The sequence below is a fragment of the Hyla sarda genome, chromosome 1 (genome assembly GCF_029499605.1).
Source record: "Hyla sarda isolate aHylSar1 chromosome 1, aHylSar1.hap1, whole genome shotgun sequence".
NCBI lineage: Eukaryota > Metazoa > Chordata > Amphibia > Anura > Hylidae > Hyla > Hyla sarda.
Window position 1 is genome coordinate 266,918,288 of NC_079189.1, and position 21,442 is coordinate 266,939,729.

Below are 21,442 nucleotides of genomic sequence, written 5' to 3' on the forward strand. Positions count from 1 at the left end.
AAACCCCATAGACATAGAGACCACAGAGGAGCCAGTGGTAAAGGACAGAAAATATTGCAGCTGCAGATAATGAAAGCGCTCAGACGAGGGGAGATTTTCTGCCTTTTTTTCTACTATTGTGAGCCAGTGAGCGAGTCTCTGACTGGGAGGATCAAGGCTGCATACGGAGTGTCATCTCAATTGAAATAGACAGACAAGGAGAGCGCTCCTAGTGTGATAACGTAATGTAAAAGCAAAGATAAAAGACAAGAAAAACTTGCTCACCAAGTCTGGTTGTACTACGACCAAGTACAACTATGGTGAAGGCGTGAAATAACCCTGCAACGGGCGAAGAGCGGCAGCTGCTCCTGGGCACAAAGGCGAAGAAATTGAGCGGATCCCTCCAGGGAGCAAACCAGGATAGAGGCAGCGCACAGGACTTCAAAGGTAAAATGGTTTAATTACCCGGCATGCAACGCGTTTCGCTGGATAGCCAGCTTCATCAGGCATGATGTGAGCGAGTCTCTGACTGGGAGGATCAAGGCTGCATACAGAGTGTCATCTCAATTGAAACATTATAAGGTGTTGTGCCCTAAGCGCAACACTACTGGTAAGTGGATTTCTCTATATGCACTTGCCAAGTACCCAAGGGTACTGCACTAGTGCCGCATGTTTCTTTTTCTTTTTTTTTTTTTGTCTTTATTCAATTTACTACGGGGGACCTACTACTGCATCCTCCCGGAGTGAGCTGAAGCTCAGAACACAGCTGCCCTTGTTGACTCAGTGCCACACCATTTCCGATGGAATACTATCAGAATCGTACGTGTTATAGGGATCCACAGATTGTCAGACTTACCAACACTGATCTCCAACCAAAAGTGAGTTCTCACTCAGATAACCTCAATAGTAGGTTTACAGAAATCGAGGTAAAATGTATGACTGATATGTTTAAAACTCTAGAACTACATCTTAAGACTGACCTTTTTGAATATATACCTAAAGGAGGGTATGTTCACTCGGAAGTTCACCTTGAAGAGCTTCTTCAATATGAAGAAATCCAGTACCATCAAACATCAGGAAGTAAAAGCACCCTCTACTTTTTACCCCACACATGCTCAAGGTCATCATAGTAACATGTTCCACAAAATGGTGTCTCAAGATTTTAAGAAACTCAACCTGCAGAATAACAAATGCTACTTAATCCAACTTGAGCAAAAAAGAAACTGAAGCCATGAAAAAACTCCAAAAAAATCAAGACCTAGTATTCAGAGCTGCTGAAAAAAGGGGGAGGTCTGGTTATCCTAAACTATGCACAATATCATAACAAAGCCTTGTGAATTATTTCAGACACCACCTTTTACAAAAGGATCAGTGGAGACCCTTTTGCCAAGCTAAAGACCTGGGAATATTTTTTTCAAGAAGCACATCATGCACAAATCCTCATAAACAAGAATATCAGTTTTAACAGTGGATCACCTCACTCAGCCATACTTCTACTTCTTACCTAAAATCCATAAATCCCTGAGTAACCCTCCAGGTCCAGAACTTGTAATGAATGAACGAACAATAAAGCTTTCGATTACCCTCCAGGTCGCCCTATTATTGCTGCCATCAACTCCCCCACTAGTAACCTGGCTCACTACATAGATCTATTTCTTAAGAAATATGTGATTGCACTCCCCAGTTACCTCTGTGACTCTTCCTAACTCATTCATAATTTTTCCTCAATAGGTTGGGAACCAACATACCTAATGGTTACTTGCGATGTGGTGGCCCTCTATACCAACATCGACCACCAACTGGGCCTTCAGGTGGCTGAAAAATTCCTCATTGAAGATATGGAAATTACTGAATCCCAGCGACATTTTTTGCTTGAATGTTTGAAAGTTATCCTAGAAAATAACTATTTTGTATATGATTGGGATGTTTACCATCAAACGAAGGGGACCGCTATGGGGGCCAAAGGTGCCCCCTCGTATGCCAATCTATTTATGGGGGCATGCCAAACCCGATTTATCTGGGGAAATCCAGAGATTAAAGAACATCTGATATTATATCGGCGATATATAGATGACCTAGTGTTTATCTGGAATGGCAATCCTCAGTTGATGAATTTTTTGAATAATAGCCAATGGGGCCTCAACTTCACCTTCACCGCCAGCTTCAAATCTATTTCTCGATCTAATAATCACTCACGATGAGAAGAAATTCATTACTTCCACTTTTTTTTTTTAAAGTCGATACGAACAGCTATGAGTTTGGGAGTGGTCACCATAAAAAATGACTTGAGAACGTGCCATATTCTCAATATAAAAGAATTAGGAAGAATTGAACTCTGGAAGAAGATCTTTGAGCACAGGCAGGTGTTCTCCAAAAATGTTTTTTGTAGAAAAAATATCCAAAAAAAACTACTGTCTGAAGCTTACAAAAAACTAAGCATCTTACTCAAGAAGAATGTTTGTTTGATCCCCAAGAAAGAAAAAGAAGCATAAGATGTAGAGAAGAAATGGGACCTAAAATTTAAGTGGAACCTAAGAATATACTTAAAAAGTATTGGTATATTCTGAAGGTATCTCTAACTAAAAAAAACCTGTTGTCACATTCCTAAAAAATATCTTTGCCCCCCAGCCAATTAAAACAACACTAACCAAAGAAAACAGAAAAGTTTATTGGGGAGCTTCTATTGTGAGAAGAGTAGATGCTTATGAAGTTTGGAAATCCTACATAAGAAAAAGTATTTCACCTCACATGTTATAGGGGAGGTTTTCCCTATTAATTATCACCTGACATGTGAGTCAGATTGTTATATACTTGATCCAATGTCAGTGCAGAATACAATATGTGGGGTGTACCACCTTGAAACTCAAGAACAGAATTAATAAGCTCAATGTAAAAACTGGCTTTATGCTACATAGTCTATCTAGACACTGTGCCACCGTTTTACAATGGAACGAAAAACCCTTTTCTGTCATCCCAATTGATCATGTGCCTAAACACAAATCCAACTGTTTTGAACTACTGTAGAGACTGGACGTATTCTTGATTTATAAATGCAGTTCATTACAACCTCAGGGACTCGATCTTGATCTTCTATCAAGCCCTTTTCCCTCAGTTCTTCTTAATAGTAATTCACATACATCATATCTGATTACTAGCCATGTTTTTATACACTGCTCAAAAAAATAAAGGGAACATTTAAACAACACAATGTCACTCCAAGTCAATCACACTTCTGTGAAATTACACTGTCCACTCAGGAAACAACACTTATTGACAATCGATTTCACATGCTGTTGTGCAAATGGAACAGACAACAGGTGGAAATTATAGGCAATTATCAAGGCACCCCCAAAGAAAGGAGTGGTTCTGCAGGTGGTGACCACAGGCCACTTCTCATTCCTATGCTTCCTGGCTGATGTTTTGGTCACTTTTGAATGTTGGTGGTGCTTTTCACGCTAGTGGTAGCATGAGACGGAGTCTACAACCCAAACAAGTGGCTCAGGTAGTGCAAATCATTCAGGATGGCACATCAATGCGAGCTGTGGCAAGAAGGTTTGCTGTGTCTGTCAGCTTAGTGTCCAGAGCATGGAGGCACTACCAGGAGACAGGCCAGTACATCAGTTGATGTGGAGGAGGCCGTAGGAGGGCAACAACCCAGCAGCAGGACCGCTGTCACTGCCAGAGCCCTGCAAAATGACCTCCAGCAGGCCAAAAATGTGCATGTGTCCAATCAAATGGTCAGAAACAGCCTCCATGACGGTGGTATGAGGGCCCATAGTCCACAAGTGGAGGTTGTGCTTACAACCCAACACCGTGCAGGACTTTTGTCATTTGGCAAATTCGCCACTAGCGTCCTGTGCTCTTCACAGATGAAAGCAGGTTAACACTGAGCACATGTGACAGACGAGACAGAGTCTGGTGATGCCGTAGAGAACGTTCTGCTGCCTGCAACATCCTCCAGCATGACCGTTTGGTGGTGGGTCAGTCATGGTGTGGGGTGGCATTTCTTTGGGGGGCCGCACAGCCCTCCATGTGCTTGCCCAGAGGTAGCCTGACTGCCATTAGGTACAGAGATGAGATCCTCAGACCCCTTGTGAGACCATATGCTGGTGCGGTTTGCCCTGGGTTCCTCCTAATGCAAGACAATGCAAGTCCTCGTGTGGCTGGAGTGTCAGCAGTTCCTGCAAGAGGAAGGCATTGATGCTATGGACTGGCCCGCCCATTCCCCAGACCTCAATCCGATTGAGCACATCTGGGACATTATCTCGCTCCATCCACCAATGCCAAGTTGCACCACAGACTGTCCAGGAGTTGGCACCACCTCATCAGAAGCATGCCCAGTCGGCGCAGGGAGGGCATACGAGCATGTGGAGGTCACACACACTACTGAGCCTCATTTTGACTTGTTTTAAGGACATTTACATCAAAGTTGGATCAGCCTGTAGTGTGGTTTTCCACTTTGATTTTGAGTGCGACTCCATATCCAGACATCCATGTGTTGATAAATTTGATTTCCATTGATAATTTTTGAGTGATTTTGTTGTCAACACATTCAACTATTTCATACGATTAGTTCATTAATTCAGATCTAGGATGTGTTCTTAATGTTCCCTTTATTTTTACATCAGTCTATTTATATCTTACGTTTGTTTATATTTATAATTTTTTTATATTTATCATGTAATGGTAGTCAAACTATTTTAGGAAACACCTAATACTATTAACAATAACCATATTATTACATTGTACATTCTAATTATTGTGGTTTTTACAACATATCTGTTGCCTTTTCTCTTTTTTCCTTGCTTTTACCCCATTACTATATTTGTTTTAGCTCCTCAACTTCACTACCTTTATACATTGAGTCTATAGATCCCCCTTTATATTCATCTTACCATTACATTTATCTTGTGTTTAGTAACATTGGTAGTTCAATCCAAAGGTTGTATCGACGCCCTGTTATTGCACTCCTAATGTGTTACCGCTATTACTGCTCCAGTGCTTCTATTTAGTACACATAGAAATCACAGTAAGGCAACACAGTGCCATAAGGTGAGCAAATAGGGACTCCCAAGGCTGGGATCTCAATAGATCCTGTATTAAAGGAGATTCACAACGGAGTTTAGCGCCTTTTAGGACTATAAAACGGAATTTTATTAACTTAATACCTCAAAGACTATCACAAAAAAATATTAAAGGTAAATGTGCAAAAAGTGATAAAGAATAACCTCAACTGCGCTGTGTATGCTATAGGAGATAGGATGATGAGCAACAATGGATGTAATGTATGCTGATATGGCAGTGGGAGCAATAAACTTGTGTGGGCAGGGGGAAAAGATCAGGATTGGTGGATATGATGCTACTGAGGGAATGTGCCCACCCTAGTAAGCTGAACCCCCCCCCCCCCCCCCCTTAACTGGCCCTGCCTTTTGAGGGACCCATCTCCTTAACAGGATGGCCTCAACCACGGTGACGTTCCCTTCCTGTGGCTAAGTGCTCAGGAGAAAAAAATAAACACTGTTACTTAGACACTAGGTAATGATGGAGGTAGATGTATTAATTATCGTAATCTCCTACAGCAATACACAGTGGCAGAAATTAAAGGTGAAAAAAACCCCACATCAAGCAACATTAAATGATTAAAATCATAGAATCAGCATCCATATGGATAGCGGATGCGTGATATACCCTGAGCTTAACCAACGCGTTTCTCCGGTTCCAGTCAGTAAACAGGTTCATCAGGGGTGAGGGTAACAATTTACATTATAGTAACTCTCACAATAGATGTAGAGGTACTTGTTGTTTTGATTAGCCAACTGATAGACCCAAATATCGTACCGTAAAATGTAGAGGTGGTGGGCACTTGATAACAATACAGATGTAGATGGTAAGTGCAGATAACCAGATGATAGGCACTTAATAACAGAATAGATGTAGATAGTAAGTGCAGATGATCGGATAGATTATGACACCAAATATACAGCAAATATTGTGTCACAACCACAAAGTGTTAATTAGGTAGTACTAAAAATTGGGGCTCCACAGATATAATTATGATCAAATACTCCAAGGGTGTAATCAGATGGATTATGACACCAAAGATACAGCAGATATTGTGTCACAACCACACAGTATTAATCAGATAGAATACCTCAACGACGTGGGGAGTGTATATTATATATATATATATATATATATATATATATATATATATATATATACACTCCCCACGTCGTTGAGGTATTCTATCATAGTTACATCTGTGGAGCCCCCTTTTTTGTACTATCTGATTAATACTGTGTGGTTGTGACACAATATCTGCTGTATCTTTGGTGTCATAATCCATCTGATTACACCCTTGGAGTATTTGATCATAATTATATCTGTGGAGCCCCAATTTTTAGTACTACCTAATTAACACTTTGTGGTTGTGACACAATATTTGATGTATATTTGGTGTCATAATCTATCTGATCATCTGCACTTACTATCTACATCTGTTCTGTTATTAAGTGCCTATCATCTGGTTATCTGCACTTACCATCTACATCTGTATTGTTATCAAGTGCCCACCACCTCTACATTTTACGGTACGATACTTGGGTCTATCAGTTGGCTAATCAAAACAACAAGTACCTCTACATCTATTGTGAGATTTACTATAATGTAAATTGTTACCCTCACCCCTGATGAACCTGTTTACTGACGAACAGGAGAAACGCGTTGGGTTAAGCTCAGGGTATATCACGCATCCGCTATCCATATGGCTATCCGCTATCCGCTATCCATATCCGCTATCGTTATGATTTTAACCATTTAATGTTGCTTGATGTGTGTTGGTTTTTTTTCACCTTTAATTTCTGCCACTGTGTATTGCTGTAGGAGCTTACGATAATTAATACATCTACCTCCATCATTACCTAGTGTCTAAGTAACTGTTTATTTTTTTCTCCTGAGCACTTAGCCACAGGAAGGGAACGTCACCGTGGTTGAGGCCATCCTGTTAAAGAGATGGGTCCCTCAAAAGGCAGGGCCAGTTAAGGGGGGTTCAGCTTACTAGGGTGGGCACATTCCCTCCTCAGTAGCATCATATCCACCAATCCTGATCTTTTCCCCCCCGCCCCCACACGTTTATTGCGCCCACTGCCATATCAGCATACATTACATCCATTGTTGCTCATTATCCTATCTCCTATAGCATACACAGCGCAGTTGTAGTTATTCTTTATCGCCTTTTTTTTTTTTGCACATTTACCTTTTAATATTTTTTTTTGTGATAGTCTTTGAGGTATTAAGTTAATAAAATTCAGTTTTATAGTCCTAAAAGGCGCTAAACTCAGTTGTGAATCTCCTATTTAGTACAAATAGTCAGGGCATAACTTCGCCCCACACTAGACACGCTAGTATAGTGTAACGCTACTATAATGTAATGCTACTATAGTCTAATCAAATTATTCTGCAGTGGTGGAGCGAACTTCAACATCCACCGCGCTACTGTAATACAGCTAGAGATGAGCGAACTTACAGTAAATTCGGTTCGTCATGAACTTCTCGGCTCGGCAGTTGATAACTTATCCTGCGTAAATTAGTTCAGCCTTCAGGTGCTTCGGTGGGCTGGAAAAGGTGGATACATTCCTAGGAAAGAGTCTCCTAGGACTGTATCCACCTTTTCCAGCCAATCGGAGCACCTGAAAGCTGAACTAATTTATGCAGGAAAAGTCATCAACTGCCGAGCCGAGAAGTTCGTGATGAATCAAATTTACTGTAAGTTCGCTCATCTCTAAATACAGCCATTCTCTGCAAAGATAACAGCCATAATACAGCACTGTCCACCAATACAGTTCTGCTTTCTATTGAAACATGTTTTCTAAATCACAGACTGAATCTCTATTAATTGTAAACTAACTCAGCCCAATGCTAGCTACGCTACGGTGTGGATGGTGCTCCCATTCACTAAACCATCACTTTCACGTCTGCTGCGCTCTGTAGTGCTTTCGCTGCTCTGCTTATGCCCTATACGCACTCCAGTTACCGTATGTCCTAGCTAGAAAGTGTGGAGGGATTACATTTTAGGATTTTGAATATATTAGTGTGTTAATGTTTTAACTGTTAAGTAGACAGCTGCTTATACTATTTATTTTAGAGGATATTTTAATATTATTTATTTATTCTAAAACTGCACTGAAATTTACCCAAGATAGAGTAACACACTCTGAATAGCCTGATTTGACGTAAGGACTGTTTATTTAAACCTGGATGTTTGTTGTTTGTACATGCACACTTCCTGATAAAGTGCCCTTTCCGGGCAATAAAAGTACTGTTAATTGTGCTTAATAAACTGTTTGTGATACATTATCCATGACCTAAGTGACCTCTATCTTGACACTGAAACTGCGCCTGGGGAAGATGCATTTTTCAGCCTTATTTCTACTATTGTGAGCCGGTGAGCGAGTCTCTGACCGGGAGGAACAAGGCTACATACAAAGTGTCATCTCAATTGAATCGCTACATGGTGTTGTGCCCTCAGCACAACTCTACTTGGTAAGTGGATTTCTCTATTTGCACTTACCGAATACCCAAGGGTACTGCACTAGGGGCGCGTGTTTCTTTTATTTTTTTGTCTTTATTCAAAGAGCTGTCGAAGGACACCAGAAACAAAATTGCTGGAAAAACTGACTCTGCAATAGGCAAGCAGCTTGGTGTAAAGAAATAAACGGTGGGAGTAATTATTAGAAAATGGAAGACATACAAGACCACTGACAATCTCCCTTAATCTGGAGCTCCACACAAGATCTCACCCTGTGGTGTCAAAATCATCACAAGAATGGTGAGCAAAAATCCCAGAACCACACAGGGGGACCTAGTGAATGACCTGCAGAGAGCTGGGACCAAAGTAACAAAGGCTACCATCAGTAACACACAATGCCGCCTGGGACTCAAATCATGCAGGGCCAGACGTGTCCCCCTGCTTAAGCCAGTACTTGTCCAGGCCCATCTGAAGTTTGCTAGAGAGCATTTCGATAATCCAGAAGAGGATTGGGAGAATGTCCTGTGGTCAGACAAAACCAAAGTAGAACTTTTTGGTAAAAACTCAATTCGTCATGTTTGGAGGAGAAAGAATGCTGAGTTGCATCCGAAGAACACATACCTACTGTGAAACCTCATGCTTTAGACTGTTTTTCAGCCAAGGGACCAGGATGACTGATTCTTGTAAAGGAAAGAATGAATATGGTGTAGTGTGAGATTTTGAGGGAAAACCTCCTTCCACCAGCAAGGGCATTGAAGATGAAACGTGGCTGGGTCTTTTTAGCATGAAAATGATCCCAAACACACTGCCCGGGCAACGAAGGAGCATTTCAAGGTACTGGAGTGGCCTAGCCAGTCTCCAGATCTCAACCCCTTAGAAAACCTATGGAGGGAGTTGAAAGTCCATGTTGCCCAGCGACAGCCCCAAAACATCACTGCTCAGGAGGAGATCTGCATGGAGGAATGGGCCAAAATACCAGCAACAATGTGTGTGAAAACCTTATGAAGACTTGCAGAAAACGTTTGACCTCTGTCATTGTCAACAAAGGGTATATAACAAAGTATTGAGATGAACTTTTGTTATTGACTAAATACTTATATTCCACCATAATTTGCAAATAAATTCTTCAATAATCAGACAATATGATTTTATGGATTTTTTTTCTCATTATGTCTCTCATAGTTGAGATATACCTATGATGAAAATTACAGGCCTTTCTCATCTTTTTAAGGGAGAGAGCTTGCACAATTTTTTGCCCCACTGTATCCCCATGTGTATAGCAGTGTGTGTGTGTGTGTGTAGTGTACATTCCTATACAGGTGGGGGTATGTGTAGAGCAATACACCCTAGTGTCTGTACATTGCTATGTTATTGGGAGCGGGCAGGATTGGATAAACCTTTTTAGATGGAGGGTTTGGACACAGATGTTGCGGGAGTAGAGCAAACACCATGCTGGAGTGGGCAGGATTGGTAAAAAAATAAAATAAAATCGAGAGCGGGATTGAAAAAACTGTTCCGTGCAGGGCTCTACCCACCCCCTGTCTCCATTTAAACCCCTTTTGTGACCTGAAATTGAAGATAGACCTCTTCAGTGCCCCACTCTATAGTTAAGCACCCCATTTTGTGACCCCACACTGTAGATAGACACCCATACTAAATGCCCTACGCTTTAGATAGGCCCCATACTGTATGTCCCTTCTGTATGTCCCATACAGTGTATGGGGTTCTTCTTTCTTTCCCTGCACTTCCTTTCCATGTGGCTTGTGTCCTATTGTGTTGGGATGCACAGGCAATCAGTGGCCGGGTTCATTTTAGCACAACTCTCCCGGGTCATCTAATGATCCCAGGGATGTGAAAATCCGATCACCCGACGCCCGGGACATGCAGTTTCGGGTGCAGGTGATTTTTTTTAAGCATTTAGCCCTTCTTTTGGGCAAGCAAAGCTGCACTGACGACTCCCTCTTATTAAAAAAATAAATAAAAAATAGAATGGTGCTCTTGCTTTATAGAGCGGGCCCATGACTCCTGCCGTGTCCATACCCGGCAGCCCCCAGCTGATTTCAGTAGCTGGGGGCTGCCACTAATAGCCTACTTGCAGTGATCGCCGTGGTCCAGTGGGGGTGGATTGCCCCCCTGCAGCAGGATCGCGGGGTGGGGAGATCCACTCTAGAGGTAGCTGGAGGGCTTACCTCTCCTTCCATTGCTGCCATGGAGCTCAAGAAAATAAGTACAGATCACACAGTTCTATAGAACTTCATTGATCTGTATGAGGAGTCTAATGATTCCTTCTTAAAGTGTGGAGAAAAAAAATAAAATATTAAAACACACATTTTCCCCTTTTTGTTTTAAAAGTTCACATCACCCGCCCCCATTTTTTTTCCCCATTTTCCAAATAAAAATATTTAACCCCTTCAGGACGGAGCCCATTTTGGCCTTAAGGACCGGAGCGTTTTTTGCACATCAGACCACTGTCACTTTAAACATTAATAACTCTGGGATGCTTTTAGTTATCATTCTGATTCCAAGATTGTTTTTTCGTGACATATTCTACTTTAACATAGTGGTAAATTTTTGTCGATACTTGCATCCTTTCTTGGTGAAAAATCTGTAAATTTGATGAAAAATTTGAAAATTTTGCATTTTTCTAACTTTCAAGCTTTCTGCTTGTAAGGAAAATGGATATTACGAATACATTTTTTTTTTGGTTCACATATACAATATGTCTACTTTATGTTTGCATCATAAAATTTACGTGTTTTTACTTTTGGAAGACACCAGAGGGCTTCAACGGTCAGCAGCAATTTTCCGATTTTTCACAAAATTTTCAAACTCAGTATTTTTCAGGGACCAGTTCAGGTTTGAAGTGGATTTGAAGGGTCTTCATATTAGAAATACCCCATAAATGACCCCATTATAAAAACTACACCCCCCAAAGTATTCAAAATGACAGTCAGTGTTTTAACCCTTTAGGTGTTTCACACGAATAGCAGCAAAGTGAAGGAGAAAATTCACAATCTTCATTTTTTACACTCGCATGTTCTTGTAGACCCAATTTTAGAATTTTTACAAGGCATATAAGGACAAAATTTTTACTTGTATTTGTAGCCCAATTTCTCTCAAGTAAGGACATACCTCATATGTCTATGTAAAATGTTCGGCGGGCGCAGTAGAGGGCTCAGAAGCCAAGGAGCGACAAGGGGATTTTGGAGAGTACGTTTTTCTGAAATGGTTTTTGGGGGGCATGTTGCATTTAGGAAGCCCTTATGGTGCCAAAACAGCAAAAAAAAAAAACCACATGGCATACCATTTTGGAAACTAGACCCCTCGGGGAATGTAACATGGGATAAAGTGAACCTTAATACCCCACAGGTGTTTCACGACTTTTGCAAATGTCAAAAAAAAAAAATTTACCTAAAATGCTTGTTTTCCCCAAAATTTTTAATTTTTAAAAAGGGTAATAGCAGAAAATACCCCTAAAAATTTGAAGCCCAATTTCTCCTGATTCAGAAAACACCCCATATGGGGGTGAAAAGTGCTCTGCTGGCGCACTACAGGTCTCGGGAGAGAAGGAGTCATATTTGGCTTTTTGAAAGCAAATTTTTCTCTGGGGGCATGCCGCATTTAGGAAGCCCCTATGGTGCCAGGACCGCAAAAAAAAACCCCCCACATGGCATACCATTTTGGAAACTAGACCCCTCGGGGAACGTAACAAGGGGTTAAGTGAACCTTTATACCCCACAGGTGTTTCATGACTTTTGCATATGTAAAAAAAAAAAATGCCAAAATGCTTGTTTTCCCAAAAATTTTAATTTTTAAAAAGGGTAATAGCAGAAAATACCCCCCAAAATTTGTAACACAATTTCTCCCGAGTACGGCGATACCCCATGTGACCCTAAACTGTTGCCTTGAAATAAGACAGGGCTCCAAAGTGAGAGCGCCATGCGCATTTGAGGCCTAAATTAGGTACTTGCATAGGGGTGTACATAGGGGAATTCTACGCCAGTGATTCCCAAACAGGGTGCCTCCAGCTGTTGCAAAACTCCCAGCATGCCTGGACAGTCAACGGCTGTCCGACAATACTGGGAGTTGTTTTGCAACAGCTGGAGGCTCCGTTCTGGAAACAGTGGCGTACCAGACGTTTTTCATTTTTATTGGGGAGGGGAGGGGGGTTGTATAGGGGTATGTGTATATGTAGTGTTTTTTACTTTTTATTTTATTTTTTGTGGTAGTGTAATGTTTTTAGGGTACAGTCGCACAGGCGGGGGTTCACAGTAGTTTCTCGCTGGCAGTTTGAGCTGCAGCAGAAAGTTTGCGGCAGCTCAAACTTGCAGCCAGATACTTACTGTAATCCTCCGCCCATGTGAGTGTACCCTGTACGTTCACATTGGGGGGGGGACATCCAGCCATTGCATAACTACAACTCCCAGCATGCCCGTTGGCTGTCGGTGACTGCTGAGAGTTGTAGTTTTGCAACAACTGTAGGCACACTGGTTATGTATCACTGAGTTTGTGACCTAACTCAGTGTTTCACAACCAGTGTGCCTTCAGCTGTTGCAAAACTACAACTCTCAGCAGTCACCGACAGCCAACGGGCATGCTGGGAGTTGTAGTTATGCAACCAGCAGATGCACCACTACAACTCCAAGCATGCACTTTAGCTGTTTGTGCAAGCTGGGAGTTGTAGTTATACAACAGCTGAAGGTACACTTTTCCATAGAAAAAATGTGCCTCCAGCTGTTGCAAAACCATAAGTCCCAGCATGCCCATGAGGGAATGCTGTGAGTTGTGGTGGTCTGCCTCCTGCTGTTGCATAACTACAGCTTCCAGCATTCCCTTTTTGCATGCTGGGAGCTGTTGCTAAGCAACAGCAGGAGGCTGTCACTCACCTCCAACGATCCAGCCGCATGAGGTCAGTCCCGCCGCCGCCGCTGCTCCTGGGGCCCCGATCCCAACATTGACGCCGGGGATTGGGGTCCCCAGCACCCGGGGTGCACGTCCCGCACCCGCTCACGTCCTCCGGAAGATAATCCGGCCGACGAATCAGGGAGATCGTGAGGTGGCACCAGTGCCACCTCACCCCTGCAGGCTCTGGCTGTTCGGGGCCGTCAGAGACGGCCCCGGACAGCCAGTAATACCGGGTCACTGGAGACCCGATTGACCCGGAATCGCAGCAGATCACTGGACTGAATTGTCCAGCGATCTGCGGCGATCGCCGACATGACCCCCCTGGGCGATATGCCGGGATGCCTGCTGAACGATTTCAGCAGGCATCCGGCTCCGGTTCCCAACCGGCTAGCGGTGGGGGCCGAAATTCCCACGGGCGTATGGATACGCCCTCGGTCCTTAAGGACTCGGGATGCAGGGCGTATCCATACGCCCTATGTCCTGAAGAGGTTAAACAAAATAAAAATAAACATATTTGGTATTGCTGTGTGCATAATTGTCCGTACTATTAAAATGTTACATATATCACATAAAGTCAGTGGCAAAAACGGAAAAAAATCCCCCAGAATTGGATTTTATTTTTTTTTTAATAACCTCAAATCCCAGAAAAAAAGTGATCAAGAAAAAAACGTGCCCATACAAACAAATTACGGTGCAAAAAAATTTGCCCTCATACAGCCCATTATATAGATATATAAAAAAAATAAGTTAGCAGGGTCAGAAAATAGCAATTCAAAAAAATTAAGTTCTGAAAAGTTTAGAATTTTTTTTCATTAGTAAAACATGACAAAGTATAAAAGTTTGGTATTGCTGTTATTGGGCTGACCTAAATTATCAAAATGTTAGTTTGACCACAAGGTGAATGGCAGGAAAAAACTTTTTTTTTTAAATCAAGTTCACCTCTCAAATATTCTTTTTTTTTTTTCAGAGCACATGTTATGGTAAAATGAAAGGTGTCATTACAAAGTACAATTGCAAGTAGAAGAAATGAGGAGGCACTCGCCGGTCATTCGTAGAAATGCTGGGTGCAGTTTATTGTCGAAGGCTCAAATTCATCTTCAATGGAGGAAGGGAGAGACACAGTTGGCCAGCTTCAGGGGAACTGGAAAAGTAGCGACGGTCCATTTTGCAGTATTGACTGCTTGATCACGCTAGCTTGTGTGGGGCATGTGCCGACTTATGTATACGGTCCCGATGACTAGGTAAGGATGTGCCTGCCTCTACCTGGGCAGCTGTATAGTGAAACCCTGACGTGATGTGGGAGGTGCTGTGATAGGTATGACGAGCTGCAGGCATACTGACGCTGGGGATCTGGAAATCAATGATCCGCAGCTTGGTCAGGGATCGGGCCGAATGTGCTAGTTGATTGTAGGGGAATTTTTTTTTTTTCATTTTTTTTTTATTTTATTATAATTTGTACACAGTGGTAAAAAAATAAAAATATAACAAATCCTTAATTAAAATATTCTTCTCCCCTCAGTATTAATCTCGTATAATATGGAGCAATGTAGATGATGATGTCTACAGGGAAATTAAAATGGAGCATATTGGATCAAGCAAAACATATGCAGGGTAGGGCTTTGCTGAGAAAAAAATAAAAAGAAATCAAGAAAGAGCATGAAACATGACAATGTACAATGAATACAAAAGTAAATAGCTGGAATAGATGCCTAGGAAGAGCGGGGATGAGCAGAGAAAAAGAACAATATAAATTGGCCAATGAGAGGACAGAAAAATGAAACGGCCTATCATAGGCCGGTGTAAGATTATGGGTAGGGAGAAACAGAAATGAAGCATGTAAAGAGACGCAGCCAATCAAAAAATAGAGAAATACAAAACTATTTGAAATAAGCAATCATGTACAGACTGACGGTCGGTCGGCCAATCACAAGAGACTCATAGGAAAACATTAAGTTTGTTTCTATCATTCAAGCCTAATCCGTGCGTGGTTCTAAATGTTGATATGAGGAATGCTTCTCTTTGTCGTAGAACTGTTTGTTTTTTTCCGGGTAAAGGTTTTTTATTTTTTCTAAACCAAAAAAGGAAAGAACTCTGGAATCCCCATAGTGCATTTTTTTGGATATGCTTTGCTAATTTTGGTACTCCTGAGCCTAGCTGAGACAATCTTAAATGTTCTCTGAAACGAGTGAAATCATCTGATAGTAGAGCCTATGTAGAAGAAGCCGCTTGGGCACGTAATTGCGTATATGACGAAATCGGAGCGGCAAGTAATAACATTTTATACATACATGTTGTTACCTCCTAAATTGTAGTTCTTGCCTGTAATTCAGAAAGAGCAATAGGAACAATGTCCACCTTTGAAATTTCCTTCTGGTGTTTTGGAGGATAACCAATTATCTCGAGAACGTGCTTCAGACCAAATCTTTGATAGTCTTATTATTTTTGTACGTGTTTAAAGGGTTATTTACAGCCATTTCGTGGAGGTCTGGATCATCTGAAATGAAGTGCCAGTGTCTTAAAACAGTTTATTTTTTTCTGGCATCATGTTGCTATGTTTTTAAAGGAGAAGATTATTTTTTGTGGTTTTTGTGTAGAGTTGTCTGTCTTTTTTTTGCAACACTGGGGACCGTGGTTTGTTCCTAATTCTTGTCAAAGCATTTTCGTTTTTATTTCTAGGGTATCCTGGTAATGAGATCATCTGTTACTACTTTGGCTTGAGATTCAAAGAGGTCATTACCGTTTAGCCAGAGAAGCCGGCTAAACGATAATGCTACTTTGGTATGGATGGGGTGGAAGCTGTCATAGTGTAGATATAACAAAAGGTGACGAGGGTTTTCTGAAACCTTTTTTGTGTATTTCATTATTATTTAAAGTAACACAGACGACTAAAAACGTGATTTCTTTTTGGCTAAACAAAGATGTAAAATTCATGTTCATTTTATTGTCGGGATTAAAGGGGTACTCCGGTGAAAACCTTTTTTCTTTTAAATCAACTGGTGGCAGAAAGTTAAACATATTTGTAAATTACTTCTATTAAAAAATCTTAATCCTTCCTGTACTTATTAGCTACTGAATACTACAGAGGAAATTCTTTACTTTTTGGAATGCTCTCTGATGACCTCACGAGCACAGTTCTCTCGGCTGACGTTATTATAATAATAATAATAATAATAATAATAACAACGCTTTATTTATTGTTGTCCTTAGTGGGATTTGAACCCAAGGCCCCAGCACTGCATGGCAGCAATGCTAACCACTTAGCCACCATGCTGCCCTTAGCATGCATCTGCTATGCATGGTTGCTAAAATGGACAGCAATGTCAGCAGAGAGCACTGTGCTCGTGATGTCATCAGTGTTCCAAAAATAAAGGAATTTCCTCTGTAGCATTCAGCAGCTAATAAGTACTGGAAGGATTAAGATTTCTTAATAGAAGTAATTTACAAATATGTTTAACTTTCTGCCACCAGTTGATTTAAAAGAAAAAAGTTTTTTCCGGAGTACCCCTTTAAGATAACTCCGGGCCCGGAGTTAATACAACTCTACAGCAAAACCACAAAAATGAATCTTCTCCTTTAAACATAGCGACATGATGCCAGAAATAAAAGGAACTGTTTTAAGACACTAGCACTTCATTTCTGATGATCCAGACCTTCATGAAGTGACTGTAAATGACCCTTTAATCACGTATAAAAAGAAAATCAAAGACTTCTTGGTCCGAAGCACCTTCTCTTCTGCGGCATCTAGAGATAATTGGTTATCCTCCACAACACCAGGAGGAAATTTCAAATGTGGACATTGTTCCTATTGCTCTTTCTGAATTCAAGGCAAGAACTACAATTTTTCCATGTAAAAGATTTTACTTGCCATTCCGATTTCATCATATATGCAATTACTTGCCCATGCTGCTTCTTCTACATAGGCTCTACCATCAGATGCCTTTTCACGCATTTCAAAGAACATTTGAGATTGTCTCAGCTAAGCTCCAAGTAAAACCTTTACCCGGAAAAAAAAAAAAACAGTTCTACGAAAAAGAGAAGCATTCCTCATATCAAGATTTTGAGCGACGCAAGGATTAGGCTTGAATGATAGAAACAAACTTAATGTTTTCCTATGAGCTGACCGTTAGCCTGTACATGATTGGTTATTTGAAATACTCCGGACTATGATTGGCTGTTTAATTTTTCTGTCCTCTCATTGGCCAATTTATATTGTTCCTTTTCTCTGCTCATCCCCACTCTTCTTAGGCATCTTTTCTAGCTATTTACTTTTGTATTCATTATACATTGTCATGTTTCATGCTCTTTCTTGATTGCTTTGTATTTTTTTCTCAGCAAAGCCCTACTCTGCATGTTTAGCTTGGTCCAATATTCTCCATTCTAATTTCCCTGTAGACATTCTCATCTACATTGCTCCATAATTTACAAGCTTAAATGGGCACTGTCAGATACAAAAACTTTTGATATGTTGAAAAGCATGCAAAACCAATAGGTTTTGAAATTGCTTTCATTAGAAAATTTTCTGTATTTCATTCTGAAAAAGCCAGTCCAACAACTGCCACCCCCCCCTGCCTGCTTTGACACATACTAGTCTTTCTGAGTCCATGTATCATCACCTATGTCATGGACACACTTCCTTGATTGACAGCTGTGAGCGCAGGGCTCCCAGCTGGAGGAAAAATGCCCCCACTGTCAGCTTGTGTCCCACTACGGTCAGTGAGGGCAAGCTGGGAGTTGTAGTTTTGCCAATGCTAAGGGAGATGTGAGCAGACAGCATACTGAGGAAGGGGACGGAGACTTGCACAGTGAGGCCACACCCCCTTCCTTTGAAAGGAATTCTGGCTGGTGAGCTAAATTAAAAGTGTAATAAAAAAATAAAGGTGCTAGACACATAAAAATTAGATGTACATGGTCAGGATTAGGTACTGAGTGATATATGAAAAAAATGTTTTTTTTTTTTTTTTTATTATCTGACTGGTACGCTTTAATACTGGTTTACTTAACTCCATATTTCCTCGCATATCACATTTTTTCACTTTCACCTTGTTCTATTCCTTTATTCCCCTATGACCAGCTAGCACATGGTACATTTGGCCTGATCCCGGACCAAGCTCCTAATACCTCTATCGCAGCACCTCCCACATCACATGTCAGGCTTTCACCATACACCTGCCCAGGTAGAGGCGCATCCTTACCTGGTCATCGGGACCGCATATTAAGTCGGCGCCCGCCCCACACAAGGTAGCGTGATGAAGCAGTCAATACTGCGAAACGGACCGTCGCTGCTTTTCCAGCTCCCCTGGAGCTGGTATCTGTGTCTCTCCCTTCCTCCATGTATTTGTGCCTTCGTCAATAAACTGCACCCAGCTTATCCACAAATGACCGGTGAGTGTGTCCTCATTTCTTCTATGTCCATATGTTATTTGGTTTTCTGTGTTTATGCACCACCGCCTCCATGGATTGTTCAAATCACTGCATTTTTCCTATTGCTTGATAGTGCTGGTTCTCTCCTCCATACACTACGCAAAGTACAATTGGTCCTGCAAAAAACATGCCCTCATATGGATCTGTAGTTGTGAAAAATAAGAGTTATGGATATTATAGGGTGAGGAGGATAAAAAAACTAAAGTGCAAAATGGAAAATTGGCCCAAGGCATAAAGTATTTTTAGGGCTGCCTATTAATAAATACCTTATTTATATACTATTTCGGTTGAAATTATTTTGTGCACCAGGACAAGTAGATTATGCTCCCGTTTTAGTCCCTGGATCCAGACAGCGAGTACATAGGGGAAACCTGTTAAGTAATGCAGCTTGCTATCATCTGGAGTCAATGACACTCAGCTCACAGACATGAGCCTGTAAGAGTACAGATGATGGGCAGAGGCACAACTCTCACTTCCCTAGTGTCACAAAGCTAGGGAAGGTAGAGAACGGGCAAGAGAGCTTTAAAGGGGTACTCCGGTGGAAAACTTATTACATTTTTTTTAATCGATTGGCGCCAGAAAGTTAGATTTGTAAATTACTTCTATTAAATCTTAATCCCTCCAGTACTTATTAGCTGCTGAATACTACAGAAGAAATGATTTTCTTTTTGGAACACAGAGCTCTCTGCTGACATCACGAGCACAGTGCTCTCTGCTGACATCTGTCCATTTTAAGAACTGTCCAGAGTAGGAGAAAATCCCCATAGCAAACATATATACTGCTCTGGACAGTTCCTAAAATGGACAGAGATGTCAGCAGAGAACACTGTTCCAAAAAGAAAATAATTTCATCTGTAGTATTTAGCAGCTAATAAGTACTAGAAGGATTAAGATTTTTTTTATAGAAGTAATTTACAAATCTGGCCAACGGGCAGTTTCACGCACCTGCGCTTAAACAATGACTTCTCAAAGGGAGGTCATTGATTATGCGCAGGTGCGTGAAACAGCCCATTGGCCAGGCATTGTAAGACCAGTCTTGAATAAAAGTGATTGCGGAAGACCAGAGTGCCTCCTCACTTATTGTTTGGAACTTAGATCTTTGTTTTGGATGAGCACCGGGAACACGTCCGCATTGAAGGAGCTTGTAGTGGTGAAAGCGGTGGACATAGTAGTCAGTCCATGAGTAGCAGTGCCGACATAAATTGTCTTTTTTTTGTTTCAAGATAGCATATATTTACCCCCTTCTGTATTTGTTGAAACTTAAATAACATCCCTCCATATTTAATTTTCTCCAAGTTTACAGTTTCGTATTTCTTACAGGATTTTTTCCAGGCAGTTCTCAAGGCTGTGATGCTTTTCTTAGGCATAAAATGACGCTTATATCTCCATCCATTTTAAGAAAGTATGGGATTCCTTTTGATCGGGTAAGTTGTTTGAAAGACGTGATAGAAAACCATTTTCCTTCCTTTTAAAATAAGGCTCACTTTGTCTTTTTTGTTTATATAGATCACACAGGAAGCAGGAGAGTTTATGATAACTTTTCCATATGGGTACCATGCAGGATTTAATCATGGATTCAACTGTGCAGAGTCCACTAATTTTGCAACACTGCGCTGGGTTGATTATGGAAAAATGGCCACACAGGTTTGCTTATAATTTTTTTCAGGGTTGATGGTTTTCGTGTATGTGTGGTAATTCTTTTACTACATGTCACCTTTTTCATTTATATTTATAGTGCACATGTCGGAAAGACATGGTAAAGATCTCTATGGATGTGTTTGTGAAGTTCCTTCAGCCTGACCGCTATGCAGTGTGGAAACAGGGAAAGGATGTAACTGTTATTGACCATTCAAAACCAACTGACATTACCAGTCCTGAACTGGAGGCATGGTTGGAGAGAAAAGCTCAAGGGAAAGTAGGCCGCAGGTATCCTTACTTTTTTTTTTCTACATCAGAATTATTACATTAGTCATTATGTAACTAGTCCACTTACTCAGATCTACAGCCCAGGTATAGGCCCAGATCTAATTGATGAATGAGCCATGTTATGGCTTTATATAGCTACTATATGGGAAAGGAGGTGGGAAATGTTCACTTTGAGGTTTGCTGTAACTGTAATGTATACTTTTGCAAGAAAGGCAGATTTTATTACAGGTACAGAATTTTTAACCCCTTAAGGACCAAGCCCATTTTCATTTTAAGGACCAGAGCATTTTTTTTGCACATCTGACCACTGTCACTTTAACCCCTTAAGGACCAGGCCACTTTACACCTTAGGACCAGAGCGTTTTTTGAACATCTGACCACTGTCACTTTAAACATTAATAACTCTGGAATGCTTTTACTTATCATTCTGATTCTGAAATTGTTTTTTCGTGACATATTCTACTTTAACATGGTGGTAAATTTCTGTGGTAACTTGCATCCTTTCTTGGTGAAAAATCCCCAAATTTGATGAAAAAATTGAAAATGTTGCTTTTTTTCTAACTTTTGAAGCTCTCTGCTTGTAAGGAAAATGGATATTCCAATTTTTTTTAATTCACATTTCCAATATGTCTACTTTATGTTTGCATCATAAAATTGACAAGTTTTTACTTTTCGAAGACACCA

The 21,442-nt window shown here is 41.0% G+C and overlaps 1 protein-coding gene across 3 annotated transcripts in view; it reads left to right on the forward strand.

The window, feature by feature from the left end:
* Nucleotides 1–21,442, forward strand: part of KDM4B (lysine demethylase 4B) — a 279,650-nt gene that overhangs the window by 83,120 nt on the left and 175,088 nt on the right. For all 3 annotated transcript variants that reach the window (XM_056571899.1, XM_056571914.1, XM_056571906.1), the window contains 3 exons: nt 20,153–20,256; nt 20,339–20,476; nt 20,568–20,758. In XM_056571899.1, coding sequence (XP_056427874.1) covers nt 20,153–20,256; nt 20,339–20,476; nt 20,568–20,758 — 433 coding nt within the window. The remainder of the gene's footprint in view (nt 1–20,152; nt 20,257–20,338; nt 20,477–20,567; nt 20,759–21,442) is intronic.